This window comes from Xiphias gladius, chromosome 19, assembly GCF_016859285.1.
Source record: "Xiphias gladius isolate SHS-SW01 ecotype Sanya breed wild chromosome 19, ASM1685928v1, whole genome shotgun sequence".
Taxonomy (NCBI): domain Eukaryota; kingdom Metazoa; phylum Chordata; class Actinopteri; order Istiophoriformes; family Xiphiidae; genus Xiphias; species Xiphias gladius.
The window spans coordinates 24064258-24091757 of NC_053418.1; the positions used below are offsets into that span (position 1 = coordinate 24064258).

Sequence of the window (27500 nt, forward strand, 5' to 3'; positions counted from 1 at the left end):
ATAGATACAGATAGAGGTGCCTGGGTTTATTAATGCTTGTGTTTTGATTCTTTGCCAGGTTTACTTAATATGTTTTATCCTCTTTATCCAGGTTTGACTCTCGTGGACACACTTTCACATTTTCATGGCATTCTGTTTAATACATCCATAGTTGTTCCAGGGAACAGGTTCATTGAAATGCATGAATCTTTGTATAGTTTTTAGCTGAGAAGACTTTTTCCTTGTTTTTCTGATCCAGCTGATTGGATAATTTTACTCTGCAGCCATCAGATCATAAGCTCACATATCAGACATAGAGGTTACCACTATTCCACTAGGTAAGGCAAACCATTTCCACAAGATCTGCATTTGCACACTTCCTCCCCCTCTCTTGTACCCTTCATTCACCTCTCTGAGATCAGCCATTAGCTCACTGTGCTCCGCTTCTCCCGTCCTTGACTAAAGGGTATGCTTTCCTGAGTCTCCTCGACTCGGAATCAGCCTGGTCTTCCCCCGGGACTGGCAGACAGCCGTGCTAGCTCATGGCCAGACGGCTTTTAATCATTTATTTAGGGGCTGTAAAGTCGAGTTCAACTCCACTCTCACTTAGTGCATGCAGAGACGAGAGGGTGAGTGGGGGAAAAAGTGAAGGAGAGACACCGCATTAAGCTTGGATCAAGAAGCCAGTTTGTCAGCGAGCCTCTAAGGATCCCTCCTTCCTCTCTGTCCAATGTTTTGCCAAGCACTATGTATTTTAAACAAGTGTAGGATGGTGCTGCTATTATTACATATTCCCGTTTCGATGGCAGCTCTGAGTCCACCCAATGAGCCTTCAAAGGAATGAAACGTCATAGGAATGCAGTTAATTTGTCCAGATTTCATTAGCAAGTGAGCTGAAGAGGTGGAGTCGGAGAATTTAAGCTGATCAGCCAATATAATAAATTCTTACTGGATTTAATATTTTGGCTGAATGGTGTGTATATATACATTATATATAGAGACAAGTTGTCTCAGACTTTTGGACCCCACTGTACGCACACACAGTCAGTGACTGACAAAGAAAAGCCCATGTACATTCCAACAGACCTTGCATTTTCAGTGGGCCTTGCATTTCTGTGTCTGAACAAGGCCTTATTTTGGTTGTTAAATTGTTCTTTAATTCACTCCCCCTTGGCATTGAAACATTTACATTTTAAATGGATACTGTACACACTCAGAGACACTTCAAATAAGGCAATATCCATTGCTGTTTTCAGCACTGGGCACAAAGTCATGAAGTTAATTCACGTTTATACTATAACTGAACAGAACAAGGTTGTTGATTGGACGCAGCTAATCAGCACTGACCTTTTCTGAATACCATTAGAATGCCATTCCAAGCAGAGTTATCCTGTTTAGCCTGAGGTCAGTTTTTCTTGTCTTCATCTTAGCAATGGTTGTGTGTAAATAAATGTGCCTCTTTCTATGCAGCAGATAGTCTTCCTAGTCATTAACCACAATAATAGGATTTAGGGACCTTTCTCAAAGTGTAATGATCTAACTCAGCGCAGTTCAGAGTGCTAATTGTCTCAAAATTACTGGATAGAGTGGGGCAGGTAAATAGAGAAAGTTTTCATTTTCTTTGTGTTCCTGAAGGAGGTGAGGCATACAGACAAAACAAGAGCCCAGGTCTTTTTCCAAGCAGGGACATGAAGAGGCTGGGGAGTTGTGGGATTAGGGGAAAAGATCCTCAACATAAAAAGTGCAAACTTTTGACTGATCAGCAAGAAGGACTTAAGATCAATGAGGACTGTGTGGGCCTTTGAAGCCTGAGAGGAGCTGACCAATCAATGGAGAACTGTTCACTAGTTAGTGTCTTCAAAGATGTGGAGAAAACAGGCAGTCTTCCTCCATAAGGTGTCGCTTGTACACTTAAACTTTTTCTCTTGTTCTCTCCTTGGACTTCACTCTGTCTTACCCTTCAACTTGGTCTAAGTAGTCAAACAGAAATAGTCTCCTTGGATAAGTTGCTTTTACTGTTTTTCTATGTGAGGTGAATTTGCAGATTGTTATGATAATTGGGGGGGGGGGCTGGGAGATCTTTTTTTTGTTTTTTAAATCTTTGATCTTTTATCTTTGGATTAAGATTAATAGGGATCAAAAAGTTTAAGTTTAAAAACTGCATTTTGAACATAAATTGGTTGTTTTGTCACATTTAAGAATAAAATTATATTTCCCCCTGGCAGTTGAAAGAACAGGAAGTGCACAAAATAAAAACGACATCATACACCCTGAAAAAAAATCCTCAAGGTTAGTTACAGCTACCTGGACTATAAGTATACAACCCCCTACTTCTCCCCTTTTCCCCCATTTCCACTACACCATCCTATTCCAGCTGTTTTCCTCTTTGCCCTCACCGTTACTTTTGATTTCCTCTCCCTCTCTTGGCTCCAAGGTGTTTTGGTTATCAATGATTGCCTCATATGCCTTCCTTTCCCGCTCCATTACGAGAGCTGTAATTTTGTCACGCTCATGCACAGTGGTGGACCATGCCAGGGTGTTGCATCTTCAACCACAGACTTCATATCATTTTACATCAGTAGGAAATGCAGCGAAAGGTACATTTTTCTCATGCATTCACACAGGGTCAGGTTGCGTACGGGGGACTCTATACTCACTTTCATCCTTACCACATGGACATTTTTTCTTCAAATTCATGGCCTCCCAATGAAATATGAATCAACAAAGTCCTCCAGGCTTTTGCTTGCCTTGAAAGAAGCTTTAACTCAATTTGAGTTTCAAAGTCTCAAGAGGTGAGGGGTTCCTAGCTACCCTGCATTGCAGGGTTTAGATTTAATATTAGGGCCAAATAAATCACGGACTGTCAGTACTAGAAACAAAAAAGGGAATCTATATCTTTATAGTTTACTTTTTGTATACTATATAGGCATTGTCAAGAGTTTTTGTTCTTACAGATGCATTATTTTGAGCGCTGTTTTAAGCTTTGCTCTGTGGAACCTAGTCTTGTTATGTAGCAAGGTGGCAAGTCAGGCTGTGAGGATTAGGAAAGTGGATGGGTTTGTATTGTGTCCCGCTGTGACTCCATACAACTGGGTTTCTTTAACCATAAGCACATTTTTCCCTTAACAATTTGTGTTCTTCCCCAATCTTGACAAGACTTTATTTGCTATAAAAAATATTTTTCCACAGCCTTTTCAAGTTTTAGTTGTTAACCATAACATTCCTTAAATAATACTTTATACACCATGTGTGGATTTTGTAATAAGAAATCATTTTAATAACATAAAATGTTCAGAAATGTTGGTTTCTTGCATTCCTATCCAATAACTGCCTAAACAAAACCTCTGGATGTGCTGTGATGATGGGCATCTCAATGGCTCTTACAGTACCTGGATTGGGAGAACCGTACATTTTACATTTCTTTCTGAAAAGCTGAACAGTGTTCATTCAAATCTGCTTGACCTGTGCATGATTATTGGTTTGTCAGTTTTTAAATAATTTGTTACTTTTCATTCGTCTCCTTTTCTCAGTATATTTTATTGCTGTTATTTTCCACACATTATTATTCATGTACTGTGTGTCACACTTTCCATCCTACACTAGCTGATGCTCACGTGTCTCATTGCAAATTATGGTTGGCATTATATTTAATACCCTTAATTTGCAGTGTTCTTATTCATGCTTTATTTTTCTCTGGTGGATTCTAATATCATTTGTTGCTGCAGTGGCCCAATTAAAGTTTCATCTTGTTGTACATCTAATGGAAAATTACCTGAATATTGTGCTGTTTTTTCCTTGCTGTCTAACAACTGAATAATAAAATCTAGTCAGTAAATTCTGATTGTATAACTTTGCTTTCCCTTTATCTGTGCAGGAGCAGAGCCCCAGTAACGCCACATCCCTTGCCATGATGCAGGAGCCACAGGAGGTGGTGGAGGAGACAGTCACCATAGAGGAGGACCCTGGCACCCCCACCTCCCACGTCTCGGTGGTCACCTCTGATGACGGCACCACACGGCGCACAGAAACCAAGGTAAGACACAAAGTTGCACTCAGGTTGGTTAAAGTGCATAGGGAGACTGATGTTGTAAAATGAGTGACAGAAAAGTGTTAATTAAATATTGGAAGAAGAGTACATACATTTGTTTTATCCCAAACATGCTGTATTTTTGGGGTGTTGATTAACCAGCCATTTTCATATTGTTCTGATGTTAGAGAATGTTAGCTGTTAAAAAAAAATTCAACTTAATAATGCTGCTAGGCAAAAAGACCTTTAAGAAATAAGAATTACTTATTTCTGACCTGTAGGTAAAAGTGATGGTCCATATGTTATAGTACTGTATGGAGGTGATACTCAACCTGGTACCTACTTCACACATCAATAGGATATTGCAGTGCAGTTGCATTGTTGTGGCACAGCGATCCCAATGAGCTTAAAAACTCAGGAAAACCCTTTGATCCATTTCAATATTTCTTCAAATTATGGTTATATATCACTGCTTCCAAACCGCACGCTACTGTACCTCCACTCCCAGAACTCCATCCCTAAGAACTCTAAATCCTGTAATCCTACAGCCCAAAGTGGTTTCATCTTCCTCTCATGGCTTTATTTATTTGATTATTTGATTATTATTGTTATTATGAGCCAACTCCCCTGGTGTTCTCCTAGTTTTGTGCTTTTTAAAAACTCCTTTGTTGATTCGTCCTCTACTATTTTCTGTTGTTTTTCTGTAAGGATATGTCAACTAACTTGAAGGTGAGTGGACTTTTATAACACTATGGCTTTTTTCCACTACGCCACCATTTTCTGTGTGCCCATACAGGCTACAGCAGCAGTGTGCAACACAGTCTGCTTCATCACAAGCCAAATAATGCTCCAGCCTTAAAGTTCAAGTCACCGCTTTCTGCTTCCACCTCCTGGGACGAGACTCATTCTCTATTTACTTATTTCTTATACATGCTACTTTCTTTCCGTCTCTCTTTATTTCTTTCTCGCCTATAAATTTTATGTTTCAGCATCCCTCATGGACAACATAGGAGGTACAAAATACCACTGCTAAGCACCAATAACACATTTACTTACTCACAGGAATGCTATGATAATCCCAGCGACTTTAAAAAAAAAAAAAGTCTATTTAGGTTTGTTTTTATTAGGGGCTGTAACTTTGTGTTATTTGACGTTTTATTTTAAATGGTAACCAGAATCACCATGGTCATCTTTAAACATGTAAAGTGGCAACATTGGCTCCTCTTGATGGTTTGCTACCTTTTTGAATACCCCAGTACTGAGAAATTGTGTCATGTAATATCAGTAATCTGCACCCTCAACGGACCAGAATATTTCTATCTCACTGTTTGGTTGGGGTTTTAAAAGTTTCAGGTCCTTGTTCATTTTATTTTAGAAGACATTCACTTTTAAGTTTGAATTCATCACTCTTTGTGCACGGAGAAGAATTCCCTCCAGAACCCACACCAGATCTCCATTTGAAAAAATCCAGCAAATCGACAACATTTTAGAAGTGAGGTGGGGGTTGGAAGTGCTTCCTTTTTGCCCCTGCATTTTGAGAAATACCCCCAAAGATAACATTATATAGCAACATTTCGCTCGGGATTCGAATGTAGACGTAGCTACAGTCAGCTGCCGCCGCTGTTGTAGGCTTCCAGAGGACTGGGGGGCTGTGTGGAGCCCCTACACTAGGGACTGTGACACTGTAATTAAAAAGCCTGGTCTAATCCCTCATCAGGGAGGACCCATTGCTCCCCAGCCTATTTACTGCAAGGGGGTTGGCCACACACAATCACTCACACTCACATGATTTTATGCATTCACATACAGAATTTGTCAAGAGTAACGCATACAAACACATGCAGTAAAACATCATACTAAAACATCACACTAATCAAGGGTTTTCCTGCTGAGGAAGGGGAGAGGAAGGAAGCACTTTTTAAGAGCCTACCACCCTGCTGGGAGGAGGGATCCAGTGTTTTCTGGAAGCCACTTTGAGGAGAAAAGCAGATTAATGTTCAGGTTGAACTTCTGGAAGCCAACATCTCTGTGGCGGCAAATGGATCCAGACATGGATCAAGACCCAGCTGAGAATCTACACAGAGAAACCCCTCCACGTGTCTTCCTCACTTTCCCTCTCTCTTCTTTTCCTCTCTGCATCTCCTCCCTCTGACTAGCTTTCATGTGTTGTTTTTTTCCCCTCTCTCCTTTTCTATCTCTCTCGACATCTTGCAGAAACTCACAGTTGTATTTATGTGCTTATCTGTTCTTTTGAACCAAAGTCTTGCCATACTGTCTAATGCTAACGCACTCCTTTCCCTTGATGGTTATCCCCCCTCCTAATGCTGGAAGATGAAACACAGAAGCTTTTCCCATACTCTGATTTGCAGGCAAAAAGTTTTTCAGTGGTAAACATGTTTCTAGCTGATTTAGTATCAGCAGTATTACTAGTTAGTATTCTGGGGAAATGAATGGAAAATTGGCACTAAGATGGAGCTACTGTATATGAGAGAATGTCAGTGAAAAGAGACTGGAGTCATGTTGTGCACTCAAGTGTGTGTTTGTGCAGGAGGGTCAAGGTAAGTTTCGTCTTACAAATTCAATCAATGTGGGATGATTTTTTTTAATGTACAATCAGAAAACAACTATGAATGGCCTTTTAATAGTAGATTAACTTCTGGTTCTACTTGCATTCAATCAATGCATTTCAAAAGCACTTGGCACAGACCAGTTCACTCTGTGTGTGTGTGTGGGTGTGTGTGTGTGTTTTTGTGTGTGTGTGTGTGTGTGTGTGTGTGTGTGTGTGTGTGTGTGTGTGTGTGTGTGCGTGTGATTGTGTGTGAGTTCGAGGAGATATACGCGCTCAGTTAGGTCCACGTCCACCCTCCTGTCCCGACATGCCATGCTTTCCTTTGGCGATCATCCAGCCCTCTTATCTGCTGGCAGACACACTGAATGGAACACCAGTCATGTCGGAAGAAGAGCTCAATTGGGCCAATAAAAGCAGCAGTCCTCGTCTCTCCTCTGGATATGAGCTAATGAGAGTCGAAGCAGACCACAGAAACAAATAAAAGCACTTTCACTACCCTGCACACACTGGGAAGTCAAACTTGAGTAGGCAGGAGTTAGTTATTAACTAATCAAAAAAATGCCAAATGGTGGTAACATCAGGTACAACTGTTGTGAGAAATGAAGTGTCACTGTTGAACAGAAAAGAAGAAAGAATATAAACTTTCTACTGAAAGTACATTACTTCATTTTATTTCAGACACACTCTAGTGTCAACAAGCACTTTTTTTTGCATAAATGTATGCAAGGCTGTGTCATTACTACCAAGCCATTACAGAGCAAAAACAATAGGGTGGCAATATGTAAACTAAAGCAGTTTGCTGAGAGCTCTACCCATCCATCCCTCCCACTCCAGGTTACCAAAGTGGTCAAAACCATCACCTGCTACACCTACCACCCATTGATGGTGCCTGACAAACTGTTAGTTGAGTCCAGGCCTGCCACCTAGACCCCAGCCCCACCTTGAAACACACCCTGTCTAAGACAGAACTGGTGAAGGACGGCAATCCCTATGCAATTTTTGCTGTGCTCTCCCCTGCCTGTCTGTTCCGTTAAAATCATGTTTTAAAGAAGCCCGCATTTATCCACTTAAACCTCACAAGCAATGTGGAGAAACTAAGAATTTCTACTTCCGTCATCTTCATTGATGCACTTGGATGGCCTGTAATGAATTGCAGGGTTCACAATCACAGGCTGCTTAAAAACCAGAATTACTACCTCATACTCTCCCATTAAACTCCGGCAACCATGTGCATTTAAGCCTTCAATGAAATGAATGGCGCAGAGGTTGTGAAACCTCTTACAGTGCTGTAAAGTGAACAGGCTGACGCCTGGTGTCTTTCCCATTTTTTAACATCTTGGTAAACAGTTAAATCCTGTATATAACTGACTGTGGTTGTTCTAAACACTTTTCAGTACAATCCTGACTTTCCATGCATGTGCACACACGTACAATAGTATTTCTACATGTACACACAGTCACATATTCATACTCTCCACCATTTTAGCAATTCTCTTTTAGCCCTGTTTACCCCGTTTCAGCATATTTCAGAGGCTCCTCTGAAACACAGGTCCCTCGCTTCCCCTCGCTTCCCTTAGCATGACGGTTTAACACCTTGTGAACTTGAGCATACATCAGAGAGTGTTTGAAACCTGTGTGGTGGATCCCTTTGCAGCCCTTGCAAATCACCTAAAAAGCTGTGTTAGTACAAGTCAGCTGGGCATGTCAAGGCTGGGAAGCTGTAACATTCACTGTGCTCTCCTCTCAGCTATGACAGCCAGAACAGAATAGAATAAAATATGATAATACTGTAAAGAAAAGGTGATAAAATTACCATATATGAATAAAAGCATTCTGATATTATTCTCTACTGGAAGGCTGGGTTTACCTTGTGCAGCTGTAACACTCATGAAAATCAATAAAGCATATCAAAAAATATAGTAAATATGTTATTTAATATTATTTCATGACAATTATTATACATTTATTATTTCATGACTTTTATTAGGTCGACATATTGACTTCATATAGGGTAAGACATTCAGCCCAAGCCCCTGCAGTCCCCTTGAGACCCAGAGTTAGCATTAAGGTCCGTGGTATGAACATCAGAATAGCTTAGTTTGGTTTCTGCAATGGCCTACCAATGTGAATGGAGAGGATGGAAGTGAGCTTGTTATTCTAAGGTTATAGAATGTTTAGCTAATGTGAATCAAGCAAATGAGCCTTTTATTTTTAACTACGCAAAGCCAAGGAAAAATGGCATCAGAAGCAAATGTAAATTACTCAGTAATTACTCTGAACATGGAAATGAACCTTGGCATTCCTGAAATAGGCTTTGTTATGTAGCTTTCAGTCAGGGTATATTCAAGGAACAAGGACAGTGAAGATTTCTATTTTTTCTACCCAAGCTAATGAGGAAGACGTGTTGACCAACCGATATATGGTTTGTGCTTTTGCTCTTGGCATGCTCCTCTGTAGCGAGGGTTAATGCTTTGTTGTGGTTTCTTGATAATGTTACATGTCTTTGCTTGCTCATGATTAAAATAAAAAATTATAAGGAAAATAAAGAAAGCAAATTACAAATAGAGGGCTGGTGTTGAAAATGAAACCCATCAGAAGAGGGAATGAATGGAGCGTTTTTTTTTTTTTTTTTGTTTTTTTCCCCCTCGTCCCCAAAGAAATTCAGACTGTTGGTCTGCGCTCGTCAAGTGGGAATGAACTCCTCTGCAATACCTTGTCAGGCACAACACGAACGGCATCAGACCTGCACCCCTGCAGATGATGATTAATTTTCATCAACCTCATTAATTTTGAAGATGAATTCATAGCTGCGGACAAAATAGCCAATTATTGGCCACAGCAGAATTCACTGGGCAGCAAATTGGTTTCTGTATGGGCGGAGAGCCCAGGGAGGGAGGGGAGTTGCTGTCTGCAATTCTTTAGTCAGACAGCCTCAAAGACAGGAGAGGATGTTACTTAGCTATAGGATGAAGTGAGCGTGACGGATAGATACATGCAGGTCTGGTCATCACAGTCCTCCAGCTACAGAGTGTGATGCTACCCTGCTACGCTCCCGTGGCGACATAAAGGATTCAAGGTCCAGTGGATCTGTAGCTGTGCAATATGGCTCAGTTATAGCACAATTGAGGCGACTCAGTTGACTAAGACAGATACCGTGTATATGCAGCATGTTGGGTTTATATTTGGCTGACTGTTTGATTTAAAACAGATTATAGTATGTGTAAAGATTTTTTCCACGTTATGCTTTGAGTTAGCACCAGTTGGTGACAACGGTCTTAAAACTGGATATTGGTCAGTTAGTATCTTCCAGTGCAAAGGATTATCCTCTTTCGGTACAGCCACTATATGTTTTTTTTAGTATAATTTAAATTTTGGATTGATGATTGATGAAAATTGGTTTCCAACTAACTTCATCATCAAAAACCCTGTATATGCTTAAGTTTTGAAGAACAAATGATTTTGTGAAACATAATTTATGGCATTTTAATGCAACACAATTCTCTCCAGGGTTGAAAATTGTAACTAACTGCAGAATGAATAAGATTGAAGTAACATTGAAAATGGATGAGTTTTCCATCCCACATTAGGTCTGAAATGCGTCCTGGACACCGAGGAATCAAAGTTATCATTTATTTTTCCTTGTTTATTTATCAGCATTGTCCTAATTGGACAGCTAGAGAAGCAAATATCTTTGTGTAGTGGACAGCATGGTTTTCTGTGTGTATGAGGCCTGAATATGACACGTCCACATGTCAATTGGATCCAAACATGGGTTTGCTTTAATATCATTCTGTCATGCCACGCTGTCTGATGGGTGTATCTGTTCCCCTCTACAGGTGACTAAGATGGTGAAGACGGTGACCACACGGACAGTGCGTCAGGTGCCCCTTGGCCCCGATGGCTTGCCCCTGCCTGAGGGCTCATCCCCACTGGGCAGCTACACCGACTCTATCGACAGGCGTTACATGAAGAATGGAGGTGACCGCTTCATAACGCCTCAAGCAACCTCCACCCTGACGCGCTCCTACAACAACTCCTACAACGATTCATATGGCGAGATGCCTGAGAGCCAGTACGTTCGTCACTATGGCCTGCATGATGGCTACACTGATTTGACAGACAACTACGGCAGCCTGTCACGTGGCATCAACTTCCGGCCGCCACGGTACCCCTACATGCCCAACAGCTACCGGCCAGAGAACAGCTACACGCTTCCTATTCGCAAAGATGACTATGGCCATGTTGCCCAGCCCCAGGTTCCTATGGGTAGCAGCACTGTGGATCTGAACCGCTCACAGCCAGAGCGCTTCCAGCCCGAGCCATATGGCCTGGAGGATGATCGTCGCAGCTTGGGCCCTGAAGAAGAGGAGCCATATGAGCTGGAACCCGACTACTCCACTGCCAACCGACGCACCCTGCAGGGAGCCAGCCGAGGTCGCACCCACCGGGAACCTCTCCGTGATGGGCCCCGAGTCAGGTGAGGATAAATGCAAAAAGCTTATGGGACTACAGGTTTGCTTTTTTTAGACAGGAATACGTGGTCTGTTAATCTACCTCGAAGATACTACACCGAAATATCTGCATAATAGTTGTTTTTATACATCGGTACCTGGTGTTAATACTAAAAACCTGACAGATTGCGCTAAAGCTGAAGGATTCAGCCAACTGGGGCTAGCAGGACTTAATGCTTTCGTGAATCATGTACCTACAGTATACATGTTTTTCTTTTCACGTTGGACAGTGTGTTCTTGTTTATATGCATGAGTGCAGACAATGCCTCGACACGAGAGGAGATCAGGCCTGTTAAGATAAGAGAGAATAAAGAATAACTGTCTTGTTCTTGCCCTAAAAAAGATTATGTTACACTGTGCACAGGTAAACAGATGTCTCTTCTACTTGAGTGACTTGCTTGAGAAAGGAAGAGAGGAAAAAATTCTTTGATTGCCATTTTTTTACAAATGGATAGTGAACATGTGTTTGTGTCAGAGGTAAAGAGTGATTGGAGATGTGACAAGGGATCGAAGGGAGGATAGAGGGAATGGAGGAAGAGTGGGAGAGGGTGTGAGGCTTTTGTTAGTTGTCTCTCAAAGCCTATCCTTTTTTATGCAACCTTTGTTGAAAGGCCTATAACCCCTGGCTCCAACGGGCAGAAAAAAAAACGGTTAGCTTCTAAGAGTCAGATCCAAAAATGGACTCTTGTCTCCTAATAGCAATAGCAAAATCCAAATAATTTCATTGCCACCCGAAGGGGGGCCCAGACAAAATGTCCACCCTCAAGTAAACTGAAGCAGGGGATGGAAGTTGGTAGGGAGTGTTTTTAAAGACTTGTTTTCTTGCAGTGATCTGTAGCAGATGGATATTTTCAAGTTCTCTGCACTTTTCCACCAATCTGACGACAAAACGTTTGGGCACAAAGCCAGATCTAAATGAATAGAGCTAAGGAGGTCGAGAAGGAAGAAAGAGGCAGACTGGGAATGTGTGTATCTTAGTCTGTGTGTGTTTTTTGTCATGATCAAAGATGACGCTGAATCCAGGTTTGCCGGCATCTTGGCAGCGCTTGAATTTTGCTTTTGAACCCTTCTTAATTAAGCTTATGTTCGCACACACTGATGCATAAGCAAATAGCTGGATTTAAAGGCCTCTCCACTGATGTGTATGAGGCACGAAAGAGCAGATGCCTAATCAGACTCTGTGTCTTTACAGTTTTGACTTCGCTTTGACACTTAAACACAGTATCTCTCTCTCTCTCTCTCTCTCTCTCTCTCTCTCTCTCTCTCTCACTCACACTCACACTCACACTCACACTCACACACACACACACACACACACACACACACACACACACACACACACACACACACACACACACACACAGTCAATAAAAATCCACATCTTTAGAAAATGAGTCACACCCCCATCTGTCTAGTGAGAGTCACTTGCTGTGACAGGCAATTTGTAGCCTGCCTTACATGTGTCACAACACAGCCCTAACAGCCACATACACGCCTTCAGAAAAACACACTCACAGACAGACACACATGCACACACTGACAGTCGCTCACATGAATCCCCAAACACAAACACAAACACACACGTCTGAAGCCACTATTGACTGACTCCTGCCTGAATAATTGCAGCAGAAAATAAATTACAAGTATTTCCTTCTTTCCTTTGTTCCTCCTGCATTCATATCAGCTAATATCAAAACACCAAAATATCAGTATACTATAAGTATTTTTTTTTTTACAAATCCAAGTAAACAGTCAGCCCTCCCAGATTGCCCAGACTCTCCTGAGCACTCACTCTGCCATTAGTATTATTTCAAGAAGGAAGCGGTGACTCCAAAGTGCTGTAATGAATCTGGGAATTAAAGCAGTTTAATTACAGCTTATCATTGCATTGCAAGCTCTCAATTATGCGCTGACAAAAATTAAGGTGTTTAGCACTCATTTTGTCAATGCTGTGGAATCCATCGTGTGTTAGCGCATGGATGGGACTGATGGTGTATTTCCTGCGGTTCCTTGGATGTGTGAACACACAGCACTTGGATTTTAGTGTTAACATACTTTAGCTCTCATGTACAGATGGACAAACGAAAGGAAGAAGCTGAATAAATGAGTGTAGACACATATCAAATGCAGATATCTGCTATACACAGGGCTCACTAGACGGTTTTATGAGTATGAAAGTGGTGTGAATCATATGCTTTTTTTTTGGTCACTGTTCCTCTTCCAACACCAGACAGTTTAGCAGTCTTCTTCATGACCAAAGCCTTGATCCCCAAAGGTCCACTGGACCTGTTTAACAGGTTCTAAATGCTTCAGATAATGAAGTACACCTATATCGAAGCATCTGCATTTGCAGATTTCTCCCCTCCATTACTCAGGTTTGTCCTTTGTCACCTGCCTCTAATTGTCAAGTGGAGTATGTGCGGGGGCAGTGATCTGGGGGAATAATTGGAGCACAAGGTGGACATCAGAGGTGAGAGGTCATGGAGCTGTTAGCGGTTCAGTGGCCTGCTGAGTAACTCTTCAGCAGGGTGGAGGCATGCTGTCATTAGCTGTGTTACCAGGCAAGTACTATATGTTTTTTCTTTGCAGACTGTGACGTGTGGAATTAGAAAAGCTTGATGGAGATGGCAGGAAAACAAAAAACAAAATCAAAACATGTTTAAGAAACAATTATACATTAAATTGCATTGGAATGCATGTTTATCTGATGTAGACTGCTCTGCTTTTATTTCATCTTTCTTAATTGAAACTTGTGGTTTTTTCTACATGTCTGGACAATTTTTACTCTGTCATAGGTCTCTCTGTTTTACCATTTTGTCAGTATTCAGTCTTGATTTTTCTTTATTTTGAATCACTTCAAAACTTTGCTTGGAACAGTGCTCAAAGGCAGCTACTGAGGGAGGAATGGGCATCTCTCTTTTCTTTATCGCTGCTCTGGTTTTGAATCTCTCTCTCTCTCTCTCTCTCTCTTTCTCTTACCCCCCCCCCCATGTACACCTGTGTTTGTGTGTGTGTGTGTGTGTGTGTGTGTGTGTGTGTGTGTGTGTGTGTGTGTGTGTGTGTGTGTGTGTGTGTGTGTGTGTGTGTGTGTATCCTCACGCTATCATGATTAATAGCTGCTTTTGAACTCTGCCAGACTACAGGAGAGTAGTCAGTCTCTAATGGTTCATCTCTCCTTGGGCAACCCGCTCCGCTTCACCTGCCCACCTGCATCAAGGGGTACACATATAGACATATAAATACACAAATGCAAAGTCACATTCACTCATTGTTTAATATAGAGGGATGGGGTTTCAATCTAATCCAGTGGTGTTTGTAGGGAACAGCCCATGGAAATGATCTGATACTAGCCAGCTCAGCCCTCCTCAATCCTGCCCAGAAGATTTCACTGAGAGCCAAATAATCCGTTTAATATAATACTTCCCTTCTTTTATGTTTGAGGCATCTCTTAAATTATAGAAGAAACTTCTGAGCAATGTCACTGTCCTTTAATTGAATGAAAACAAGCAGTGGTGGCAGTGAATAATGGCATCAAAGCAGCCTGAGAAATTAAAAAGTGGCAAGACATAAACACTCCAGCTTTGCTGGTTTTTTTCCCCTCTTCTTTGTTTTTTGTCCCACAAAGGCTCTTGTGCATCATAAAAACAATCATTGCCCATAATTCAAAATGAGCAGTCTGCTCAGCAGAGACAGTTGGTGAAGAGCTCATAAACACCGTGAAGATCCAATGTGTACATATGATATGCAAACATCTTCCTCCGAGTCTGTAATCCATTTCAGTTTATCTCCTTTTATGGGCATGCTGAAGAAGAGGGTCAGACACAGCTACGATTGAAGGATGATGAAAGTAATTGACAGAAGAGGAAGGAGAGGAGGAATAGTGAGGATTTGTCAAAGTCCATTTGTGGACATGCATATATCTCATATCTCCTGTATGTGTTTATCATTTTTCTATTACTTATGTCTTAGAACAAAACAAGCACACCCACGCATCCATAGATGAGCGCACAGATACACAGAAATAACCCGGACATTCAGCAGTCCGATTAACATGAGGAGAGTGATGTGCTGTAATCATGCTCGGAGCATCGCGTCTGGCAATGGAGAGCCCTTTCACATCCTGTGAATACTCCCCTCCCTGTACACACAATGGCGCCAATTTAAATGCAAATCCTGACATTCCCATCACTCAGCCTCGCGATGCCTGCTTTACCAAAAGCCCCGTCGCATCGGCTCAGATCTAAATGAGCCAGAATCTACACAACTGTACATCTCCTCTGTGTGTTGAAGTGTGTGTGAGAGAAAGTGTGCGACAAACATAGTGTTACAGATAATGAGAGAGAAAGCCAGAGAGAGAGAGAGAGAGATACTGTATGAAAGAGATGCTGGTTATATACTGAATGCAGGTCTATGAGACAGTGATGGTGAGCTTGTGTACTGCCCTTTCTTTCGCAGGTTTATTCCTGCCTCCCATTGCCTTGTCATCTCCAATATCCCACAGCAATTGAAAGCTGGATGATGGTCTACATGTATGGGAGTGTCTGTTTAGATCTGTGTATACACAAGATAGCATTTAGTAACCACCAGCATGTGCATGCATGCACATGTACTACCAAGTGTCCCTCTTTTTCCATAGTGTGTCATGCAGCTCAGTGTTTTTGCTAAACCTCAGAACAGCAGTCGTTCTCCAAAATCAGGTTCATGATTGTGGTTGGCTGCCTATAGATGTTTGTTCCGCATGTTCCACACAGCTGGAATAAACTACTGTTAAAAGAAAAATAAACAGTGCTGAGATTTCAGATCCACTACAGTTTATGTTAGTTGTGCTCAAATCAGTGCTTTTTTTTTCCTTTTTTGTCTGAAAGAACACCTGTTTGTAAAGACGTTAGACCTCCAGAGTCACAGTTGTTCTTGACATGTGCTCATGAGACCCAAAGCTTGGCCCGTAAGTTTGCCACAACCATTCGACACTGTGGTACTTTGAACCTGGTTCACCTTGTTTTCAGCATTTAGATGCAGGTCAGTAGTCGACTGCGGTGGTGCCACACTCCATCTCTATCAATCCGCTTTCCATCCATCTGAATGGGGGATATAGTATCTCATTACATTGCTCTGGCAGGAGTTTTTCTCCTAGTTCATCTCATATCAATTTCCCCAGCATGCTTGGGATGAGCTGTACAAATACACAATTAACATAAAACTTAGAGCTTGGTCTGGAATTCTCTGCCAACCACCAGCGTCAGCCACTATTCTGTTGTGCCACCAATCACCATACATCAAAGATGGTGGAGACTAGCTGGATTATATAACGAATGTAAACAAGTCTCAGGCTTTGGGGTGGGTTGAGGGGATGATAAAGGCTGTACATGAGTACAAAACCCTAATTAAATTCCTCTCTGCATGTCATAAGTTATAGTACCAGTTTATTTCTCCCATGCTTTTAGACAACTTAGTGGTATGTGTTCAAAAAGAAAAATTTTTGTGGCATTTCAAAAATATTCTGTGCAACTTTTCTGCTAGTGTAAAATGTAACTCCCTTGACTCTATCTTCAGAGTTAGCGCTAGAAGTCAAAACTCATTCCTGTGATTAAAGCCTGCATTCAAGCAACAACTGAACTGTCATTGGAATTGAACGCCTATATTTTTTCCCATGTTCTGATCGAGAATTGATGAGGGTGCCTTTGGAGAAAAGAACACTAGAGAAGAGAGTGTGGAGTGTAGATCATAGAGCCTAATGAGAGGCTTGGGAAATACAGATTGGTTTAAGGGAACCCCCTACAGACCCTCAGAAGCAACTCCCCTCTTCCTATCCACAGTGGACAACACTTATTTCCATCATTGAAAATGAGTAGAGCTCATCACTGTTTAAGTCCCTGGCCCTAACGGTAGCAGTGCCAATGAGGCTAATGCTAGCAGATGAGATGTTCTGGAGAGATGGTCATTAACATTTTAGCAACTGCATGCTATTTTTTGTCAGTGTGAGCAAAGGAAGCCGAAGGGGCATCATAGGGGCTCATAGTCCTCCCTGGGGGGGGGGGCGACTCTGTTCTCTGTACCCTGAGGGAAAAGTCATAAGATCCTTTCTCTGTTGCACATGGTGGCTTCTTAAAAAAAACTTCACAAGACTTTCCTTCAAAGCTTTTTCTTTGGTGTTGCCTTTGTCTCTGTTTCTTTGTGAACTGCCTAGTTTTTCTTTGTGCTATCTTTTCCTGTCTCTCAATCACTCTCTCCAAGACTTTGTTTGTTGAAGTCTGACATGTTTGTTGCTACTATCTGACAGGGACGAATAGTAAGGAGAATGTTGCGTACTGTGCCACCACAGTCCTTCTGAAATACCTGTTAATAACAGATCCAAATCACAGATCACCATATCTCTCCTTCACTCTCTGTCCTGCACTTCTGCCTTTCTCCCCTCCATCACTCTCATCTTTTCACCTCTCACCTCTCTCTGCTTTTATTTTTCCCCTCATTAGTCAGTGGCTCTCCCTTCAGTTGGCTTCTCTTAAAGTCTTTCCCAGAGCTAACAAATTCATCTCTCACACCAAACTGTCTGAGTCACCCTCCATTTACCTCGTCCATCTCCCTCGTCTTCACTGTCCTCTCTTCTCTTGTCCTCCAGAGGGTACCCAGATGACCCCATTGAGGCTGAGTTGATCGATGAGCGCCACCCTTATATTCATGGCATGTATTCAGCACCATTGGCCCAGCCGGAGAGGGGGAGCATGGCCAGTCTGGACCGCATGGGCGGACGGCGCTCACCCTCCATTGACAGCATCCGTAAGGACCCGCGCTGGCGTGACCCAGACCTTCCTGAGGTCATCGCCATGCTGGGCCACCCCATCGACCCGGTCAAGTCCAACGCCGCTGCCTACCTGCAGCACCTGTGTTACGAAAATGACAAGATCAAGAAGGATGTGCGCCAGCTGAAGGGGATCCCTGTTCTGGTGGGGCTTCTCGACCACCCCAAATCTGAAGTCCACCGCAAAGCTTGTGGTGCCCTGCGCAACATCTCCTATGGCAAGGACAATGACAACAAGGTGGCCATCAAGAATTGTGACGGAATCCCAGCCCTCATCCGCCTGCTGAGGAAGACCAATGACATGGAGGTCCGAGAGCTCATCACTGGTAAGAATAAACATTTTCATACAAGTCAAACAGTAGACACACAAAATCATGTGATGAGGCTGAAGTAGGACGACATACCGAAAACAACTAATTATTAGAAATACCTGGGTCATGAGAAAAAAAAAAATTGGATGGAGGATTGCCACATAGAGACAGACAACCATTCAAACTCACATTCACACCTACAGGCAGTTTTTAGAGTCACATATTTACCAAACCTGAATCTCTTTGGGCTGTGGGAGGAAACCAGAGCACCCGGAGGAAACCCACACAGGCACAGGAAGAACATGCAAACTCTACACAGAAAGGCCCTGGCAAGATGGGAGTATCAAGCCAAGACCCTTCTCACTCTGATGGAATAGTGCTTTTATTAAGTTCCACATACGTTCATATATTCCTACATAAAAAAGGTCTGTCATATGGGTGAAATTATTTGAAAATATTGTACTGATTGCATTCCTCAAGTAAAACATTTACTTTCCATAGGTAAAGGGTTCTTGTATCATTCAAAGACCACCTGCATAGCACTGTTGCACTGTTTCAAACCTGTTTGCTGTCTTCTCCACTAAATGTAGGAATCCTCTTTCTGTCGCCTAATTAGTCACAAAACTCTTTCATGTATAGTAAGTATAAAACTTTGAAACCTTTTAAGTTGATATGATAGTACCTTATTATGCCAATCTTTTCTGATCACCGGCCACATGCTTCCCATCACTTATATATTCCATCCAGGAATATACTGAATACCACACTCTGCATAGTAATGCAGGGCTGTGAGTCATACTATATTAAGAAGTAGTTTTTATGTATTTTCCACACATCACTTTTTTTTGGAGCAGTTTTCAGAATGTTGCTTATATGAAAGGAAAGATCAAATGCTTTTTCCTCATCTTACACCCTAATATGGGATGCCTGTCCCAGGCATCCCATCCATGGAAGAGCAACTGGCATATAGACAATGATTTTAGAAGAAAAAGCTTAATGCCTTTAAGAGGAGCTATTGATTCAGACACCATGATAGGGTTTCTTCTCCTTGACCTGGTAAACGTCAACAGGGGAATACAGAGGTGTGTCTACAGTGTGTGTGTGTGTGTGTGTCTTCCCAAGTGCTCAGCTAATCCCCGACATGATTGGGTTGACCTGACACACTTTGGATCATATGCATGCTTTACCATCTTAGAATGGGCTTTTCTTTTCACTGCACACATGTGAAAAATGAGAACCACTTTAAAGTGATATACCTGACCTTTGTGAAGTTGCCGGCAAGTGTAAAATACGGTATATGCACCACCTGAGACAGAAAGGTCAGGTTACTTTTTGGGTAATTTCACAGTGTACGGAGGGAAAATTGTTTTCAAGCTGTGCTTTGGTCAATGGTTTCTAGCTGTCAATGGTGTCTAGCTGGATGTGATGTTGTGAGGATCTATGAGACTGTGGCCCAAAGGAGTGAATGTCAGTACAAGTGACTGGCTATTGACAGCTTCAGTCCAAAGGTATTGACAGTGACACCGGTCCTTAAAAACCCACGCTTGTTGAACCATAGTGTGCATGCAAGCATTAGTGTGTGTGTGTGTGTGTGTGTGTGTGTGTGTGTGTGTGTGTGTGTGTGTGTGTGTGTGTGTGTGTGTGTGTGTGTGTGTTTCCTTTGCTGTGACAGAGATGTCAGGGTGAGCGACGACTGTGCCACAGCAGAAATGATTGCCATTACAGCATTGTGTTGCTCCCCATGGTAGCTAAAAATAACCCTGCACCACAAGACAAGGAGGACAGAATGCAGGAAAGCTTTTTTATTTTTTCTCCTCTTTCCCCCTCTCACTCAATATCCACCCTCCTTCACTCAATCTAATTTTTTCTCTCCTTCATTCATTATCTACACTCTCACTGTTTTTTCCCCCTGTCCTCTCTGTCTCCAGCTTTAGGTTTCCATTGCCACTGCTCTGGCCCCAGTGAAAACAGGCTAGTCACAATGCAAGCTCAGCTTACTGCCTCAGCCCGCGTGGCTAGAATTGGCCGTGTTTTTCTACAATTAAATATAATTGGGGGGTTTTAAATAGAGGCCCCTTTTCTTAGTCCATATGTTTTAAGAGTTTGCTGTTGGAATTTCTGCTGTCCCCGTAAAACCACAGAGAGCTCTGTTTTCTGCAGGGGCAAATGGGTGACGTGGAAGGAACCAAGTGGTTTTATTTTCCAACACACAAGTCAGACAGACCAATGGTTCATATTTTTAGAGCTTTTATACCGCTCAGAGTAATTTTATTTTCCCTCCCGGTAGGCTCTGGGCTGTTTGTGCCCTGCAGCAATTCCCACTGTGGAAATATAGATTATTAAGCGGATTTGTCTCCTGTTTTTCCTGCAGGAGATGTCTAAGGTGGACTGCCAGTCAGACAGGTGCTTGCTGCACACATTTGTCGTTTGGATGAAAAATGCATATAGTTTAAGATGTCAGGCCTTAAAGATAAAAGAGCGATGATGTCTGTGATGGGCGGCTGTGGCTCAGGTGGTAACGCGGGTTGTCTGCTGATCACTGGCTCCTCCTGTCACCGAAGTGTCCTTGGGCAAGATACTGAACCTTAAGTTGCCTGACTTGTAAGTTGCTTTGGAGAAAAGCGGCTGCCAAATGAGTAAATGTAATGTCTAGACATGTTTATGTCTGTGCCAAGGTTTTGTGTTTTGTATTTAAAAATGTAATTTACATTCATGCACCACATGATGGTTCACGTTACGCATACAGTGGCACAGACACAGCCACACACACGTTATTGGCGTGGAAGTTCTTCACTGTGAGCGAACAAGACACAAAGCTTACAATTTTTCATACCTCTAAACCCAAAGTAGGCCGTGGAGGAACAAACACAAAAACATTTGTAACAACAAACTTAATCAGACACTTACAACACCATCACCTCACTGAAGATTCCCAATTTAAAGAACCAAATGTAGCGAGAGCGCAGAGCAATCAACAGAACAAGCCAGCAGTCTCTGCTATCTTTCATCAGCAATTAAAAGACCAAAGCCATTATGAGAAAAATCATGGAATTCATGGCACTGGATGACCAGCCATTTTCTCTAGTCGAGGATAGAGGTTAGAGGATTTTATTTTATTTGTTTCTATTTTATTTGTACAAAAAAAAACTGTCCAGTAACATGGAGCTCTTTTTTATGTTGAGATTTGTTTGAGAGAGAGCAGGTCCTGTAACCTGGTGCAGTTTTGGAGAAAACGTAAAAATAATTTAATAGTCAGTGTTTTATTATGAACATACAGTTAAATTTTCCATTGAATAAATGTTACACAAATGTTTGTGTGTGCTGTCAATTATAGTTCTTAGAAAGAAAGAAAATAGGAATTGGCCAAGAAAATTGCAACCGATGATAATAATTTTCTGTGGAATTGACGTCTTTCACATAACACATTGCATCCATTGTTAATATAACAAGACTAGGTCCAAACCTTGTATGTGGCTGGACCACTCGTTATCTGTTTGCTTCTCTCTTACTGTCTGTGCTCACATATACAGTAATTTTATCCAGCTGAGTTCCGGATAAAGCTGTTCTCATTTACATGTTTTTCTGTTTCTGTTGTCAGACAACTGATCAAGTATGAAATAGTGACTGAAATGTGGCCCCTTAAGACTAAATGTTAACCAGCAGTCACTTCCCGAGCCATCTCCAAGCTTCTGCTCTGCTAAAATCCTGATTTTATATCTGCAACGTCATGTGACACAATCACCATACGCACAAGTTAAAAACAATGGCTGTGCTGTGATTTCGGCTAAATTTATTGGTAAAATGATCACTCAGAAAATCACTCAGAGAGGAAGTTAGATGGTCATTCACATCAATGCAGTTGCCATGTGGTCACAGTTTAATGAGACGCATAGAGAGGCGCTCCTGAGGACGGAGGGCCCGACAGTCTAGTAATGTGTAATATTAGACATTGAAACCCTTGATTCGACTGGTGCTACTACAAGTAAAGGAATTGTAGCATACTGTCGAGCTGGGTAAAAAATAATGCTTGAGGTTTTTATTTTTACTTTCTGAAAATCTTTTTTCTGTCTGAAAATATTCAAAAGCTCCCATTAATGCCTACATGTAATTTTTTGCAGCCGTGGGAGAAATACATTTTTGAGATTTTAACTCCATTGCTTTGGTAGTGGTAAAATCAGTGTTGCAGCCTCCTGGAGCAAACCCACTCTATCAACTCTGTATTAACAGACAATAGACCTTTTTCACACAGCCATTTTGCCATGTCATAGCAGGAAAAGCACAGGTGTAGTTAATAACATTATTTAGTAATGGCTGCATTCCATTTAAGTTTTCTGATTCCTCACCTCTGATATTTTGCATGCAGACTCACTTGAATGGCTTACTGAGACATTTGATGGGACTTAACCATTGTTATTATCATATACCTGTTTTTTTTTTGGTTTTTTTTGTTTGTTATTGCAGGTCAAAATGGCAGTGCGGAGAAAAGGGTTTTTCGGAAACTACCAGCAAATGTCAAGGCAGATATGAAAATGCATTTTAGATTTCACGTCGTAGTGGACAGAAGTAAACGTGTTCACTTGACTGAATGCTTCTTAGAAGTTGCTAAGTTTGTGGATGTGGGGCAGCAGACACACCCTTCACTTGTAAATCACCGCTTAGCCCCAGTGTTTTCTCTCAGGGCATTGCAGGGACAGTAAAGGACAGTGAAGGATAGTGATTACTGGACTGTACTGTATTTAAATCTAATTCTGAGAATACATGAATGTGGAGAACAAAAATCTAATTGAATTAAAATTTCCCACCTCTATTGTGTTCTTACCACTACCACTTCATGTAACATACAGTTTCAGCACATATACTGTATTCCTACCCCTTATACAATTACTGTAGGTGTGACTCATGGACATGGTCCTGATGATGCAGAATATAGCAAAGTCATTTCCGAGAGGGGCAACATATCTGAGGTCCCCCACCATGATCCATGAGACAACCTGCAGAGTTCTTCACTAGCATACTGTGTGTGAATGCGAGTGTGCTTGCGTGCATGGTGCATATTTTTGTGTAGCCCTTCCTACCTCATTTTATTAACTGTTTTTTTGCGGATTGACGTGAGGCTCCTGCCGTATAGCCCCCCCCCAATACACACACACACACACACACACACACACACACACAAACACATTAAATACATTTTCCGTTTCTCTTACTTTAGTGGACGTTTGCTGCAGCAGGGAACAGAATGAGTCCACTTACTGAGGTCTCGTCCCTCTCCTCCTCCCTTCATGTCTCTCGAATGCATTCCATTTTTTACAAGCTGTCTCATCCTTTGTCTTTACCACTGACAGTGTGATGGATAGGATAAAGGGTGAGGAGGAGAAGGGGAGGAGGGAGGAGAAGGAGAATGGTAACGGGCAGAAATAAGTTAATGGCCCTGCTTGAAGAGCAACATGCCTGGCAGGCATGTTGTTGGAAAATTTAATTAGGTCCAGTCCGATTCCCAGTCCCTGTCCCAGTCCCTCCAGGCCTCACATCCAGGTATCAGAAAGAGGGGGGTTTGGTAAGATTTGGTTTACACTCACCTCACAACTTGTCTCCTTTGCTCCCCATCTTGTCATTTACTTTGACATTTACACACACACTGTTGTGATCTAAGCATTGTTGGATTATGCCAAGCTCTGACATGAATTTGACAAATCAAAACTACCTGTTTGCAGCAAGAAATGATTGAAGAGGCAGGTATTAATGTACCCATTCAACTTGCCCTGCGGCTGGATTGGATTTAAGACAAAGAAAACCAAAGCGAATCACTGGCATACGGGCAGTGAAGGATTGTTGCTGTCAATTGATTGTTGTTATCAGATCCCAATGTTTTCTTCTTAAGCCCTCCCTACGCAGTTTCCTCTTTATGGACATTCAACCGGAGAAGTCTTTGGAGATATTTTTTATAGCTGAACGGGTTGTGTTCCTGTTCTTTACAGGAATAAATCACAATATATTTTACAACTTGTTAAGCACATTTACAGTATTTCATTACATGCTGCTTTTTAGATATTTTCCTTCACACCCGGCTCAACCAGACTGTTTACCCTTTTAGAACTTTTCTCAGCAGATAAACAACATTAATAAACCAGAGAGGAATAATATTTTTAGATCTTGAAAGCAGTTTGACTTAGTTATGGAAGGTCATGGTGAAGTCATGGAATTTTGTACGTATGACCCTGCTGGGAATCCTGACTTTATTAGATAACAAACTTGGCAGAGAGCTAACCCAGGAGGTGGAAATAAAACCATTCCTCGAAACAGAGCTAAGAATTGTTTCACTTTGCTAGAAAGCACACTCAGACTGTAGGTAGGCAGTTTGGACGGTATTCATTTGTGAAGCACAGGGCTGTTTGTTTGGGTGGATAAGTTTGTTGGTTGTGCAGTTTTATTAAACAGTAAGAAAACAAAAGTAATAATTTTGATTTTGGAACCAGCAGGCAGATTCATTATTGAATAGCTATTAAGGGGGAGTGCACTGCAGGACAGTAAAGGACTGTATGAAGCAAAGCTGCTTCTGGCTCATTTTTGTGCCATAGGCAAAGCTTCCACTGGGGCCCCTAAGGGCTTTGGTGTTTCCTTAGTCAAATAGCTTAATGACGTTATAGTTGCATATCAACAGCTTCACGCAATACATGCTTCATGTCATATCATCAACAAAACGTTCAGTAGTCTGTCTACGAGTATGTTAACATAAAGAATAGTATCCCACTTACAAGCTTTAGCCAGGTTTCTGATCCTCTGCTTTTACATCCCAGATAGCCACTGTCATTTCTGGACTGACTGAAGGTCAAGTAGTACCGGTGTTAGACATTTCACTTTCTAACCACATTGCCCAACATTTTGAGGAATACACTTTCCCTTTAAGGAAAAGGTTGATACCACTCTCATGTACGTATGGTAAAGCTGTTTTTTAAAGCTAATGTTTACATCAGGTGTAAAGGGAGCCTTTGACATTACAATTGCTTGATAACCGCCTCAGTTCCTGTGAGACAGCAGGACATCACTACCACACCCACATCCGACAATCTGTTAGAGGACAGCAAATGGACTAATGCAGTCACTGCTCTGAAACAGTGGCAGGACATCGGAGGGAGATCGTGTCATCCACAGCACTCTGTCATCTTTAATAACATTCTGGCTGTGGGTTGTATGCCTGTCGTACTTGATGGATTGCAGCCACAGCAAAGACATGCCTTTTTGCCCCGTCTGGCATATGTGATCATTGTAGAGCTGACTGATTCCACCGGCCTAGGCAGTGTTTCAGCTGGAATACTGGAGGTGATGGTTGAAAGTCTCGAGGGGGGGCAGAAAAAGTTTGCATGGCTGGATGGTACTTTTTTCATCAAGGCTCAGGTATCTCTTGTTACCTAGATTTATATGAGCCCATGTTTGTTTCTGTAAATTGCTTTTTTGCTTGGACTGGCCAAGGCAAGACAAGTGGTAGATGGATGCTGGAATATTTTATGTACAGAAATACATTTTCAGCCATGTTGGGTATGGGCTGTTGATGTTTTATGATAATGTAGAAACGATAATGCAGCAATAACCTAAAAGCAGGGCAAACACAAGGCTTTACATCAGGCTTGAATGTTAAAGTTTATATCATAAAAATAACTGGGACGGAGTTTTTTTGTGGTTTATTAATGTAATGTTTATTTTTTCCACCTCTACAGAAAAGTTGCAGCTAATAAATGCTCATAAAGCTCATAAATTAGATCCTGTGTACTAAATATTTCCCACACAGAGTATGACAAAGAAATTTAAAGTTTTCTTTATGCACTGTTTGTCTTCCCTAAGCCATCAATGCTGACTGCCTCCTCGTGTGTTGACTGCATGTTGGATGCTGCTTGTCACATCTGAAACTGATGCTAATGACACAACAGTGGGGGTAATCAAGCTGTCAGCCTGGCGGGCAGGCATGAATGCTAGCTAGCTGTCATCATACCAGAGTACACACACCACAAGAGGATATTTGTTGTTAATTTGATTCATGCCTGGATGCTGATACTTACTCTCATTTGCTCTCATGCATGTGATTGGAATAAATTACAAAACTGACCCTGTGAAGGAGAGTGGAGGAAATATGCACCATAGATGGAGCGGTTGTTTGACTAAAAACCAAACTTTGTGAGAATTGAAAATCATAAAAGAATTTGAAAAACCAACATTCCACACTGCTTAATTGTATAGATGTTAAAGGCCAAAAAGGGGAAAAAAGTAAAAAAAAAAAAAAAAGTTTTTTCCCATCATTTTTAATATAGATTCTTTGCTCTTTTGAACAGAGGCATACTGGGTAATTCATATGCACTAAATTGCACACATCATGTTTAATGACACACATATGGGTTAAACCATATGTAGATCTGGCTAGTTAACAACATGCAATAAAGGCAGAAAAAAACGTAAATAATAGTGGTGTAATTTATTGAATCAGAGCTTCAGTTATGCTCAGGGAAGAACAATCATATGTTAAAATAACATCTCAGCTTGTTTTTATTCAATTTTAACGTTCCATGAAAGTGCTTGAACATTGGCTGTTTTGCTTTGAAGGTAGTCTGTCAGGAAATGTTTACTCTCAGTGCATGTTCTGTACCCAAAGAGGTTTGTGAATCAAGTGGATAGTTTGAGGTAGGGTGTGATGTTGTTGATGGTCATACAAAACTCGGGTCTACAATGGCCTATAAGGAATAAAAGAATTTAGTAATATTACAGCAGATCATCCACATTGTCCAAAATGTTACATTTCTGCCTGCACTAAGTACTTTTAAAGTCCCATAAACATGATCTGTTAAGCACACAGGATTATATAAAGTTGGCCTGAGCCTTTAGAGTCTGTTCAATATCCTGCATCACACCTGGGATTTGTGTATGAATGTGGCGTAGAGTGGAGCCACACCTCAGCTTACACATCTAATAGCTTTCCAGTTAGATACTGGTAACCTGGTAGTCTCTGACGCACAGGAAGCCGTTCTAGTCACCATCTGTAGACACAGAGGGAATGGAGGTAGAGTGTTTCTGCTTAGTTTGATGATTCACTTACTACAGAGATGTGATGGAGAGAGTAAAGGTCATAAACTGCATCCCGGCTTCAAATATAACACACTATGTGGATTAGGTCTAATGATTTATTTTTTTATTTTTTCGATGTCTTGGCGTAGGAGTCCAGTTTCCTCCAGGCACAACCACACCAGAAGGACTGGAGTTATTTTTAGTGCGGGTCTGTCTGCTGAGACTTGTTTCTTTCTGTGTGCGGAGAGCATGA

At 41.6% G+C, this 27500-nt stretch overlaps 1 protein-coding gene across 15 annotated transcripts in view; it reads left to right on the forward strand.

Moving 5' to 3' along the window:
- arvcfb (ARVCF delta catenin family member b) overlaps positions 1-27500 on the forward strand; it is a 165496-nt gene that overhangs the window by 83410 nt on the left and 54586 nt on the right. For 13 of the 15 annotated variants that reach the window (XM_040155930.1, XM_040155928.1, XM_040155927.1 and 10 more), the window contains 4 exons: positions 3854-4012; positions 4715-4735; positions 10412-11052; positions 17706-18211. In XM_040155930.1, coding sequence (XP_040011864.1) covers positions 3854-4012; positions 4715-4735; positions 10412-11052; positions 17706-18211 — 1327 coding nt within the window. The remainder of the gene's footprint in view (positions 1-3853; positions 4013-4714; positions 4736-10411; positions 11053-17705; positions 18212-27500) is intronic. The other 2 variants (XM_040155933.1, XM_040155934.1) reach the window with 1 other exon arrangement.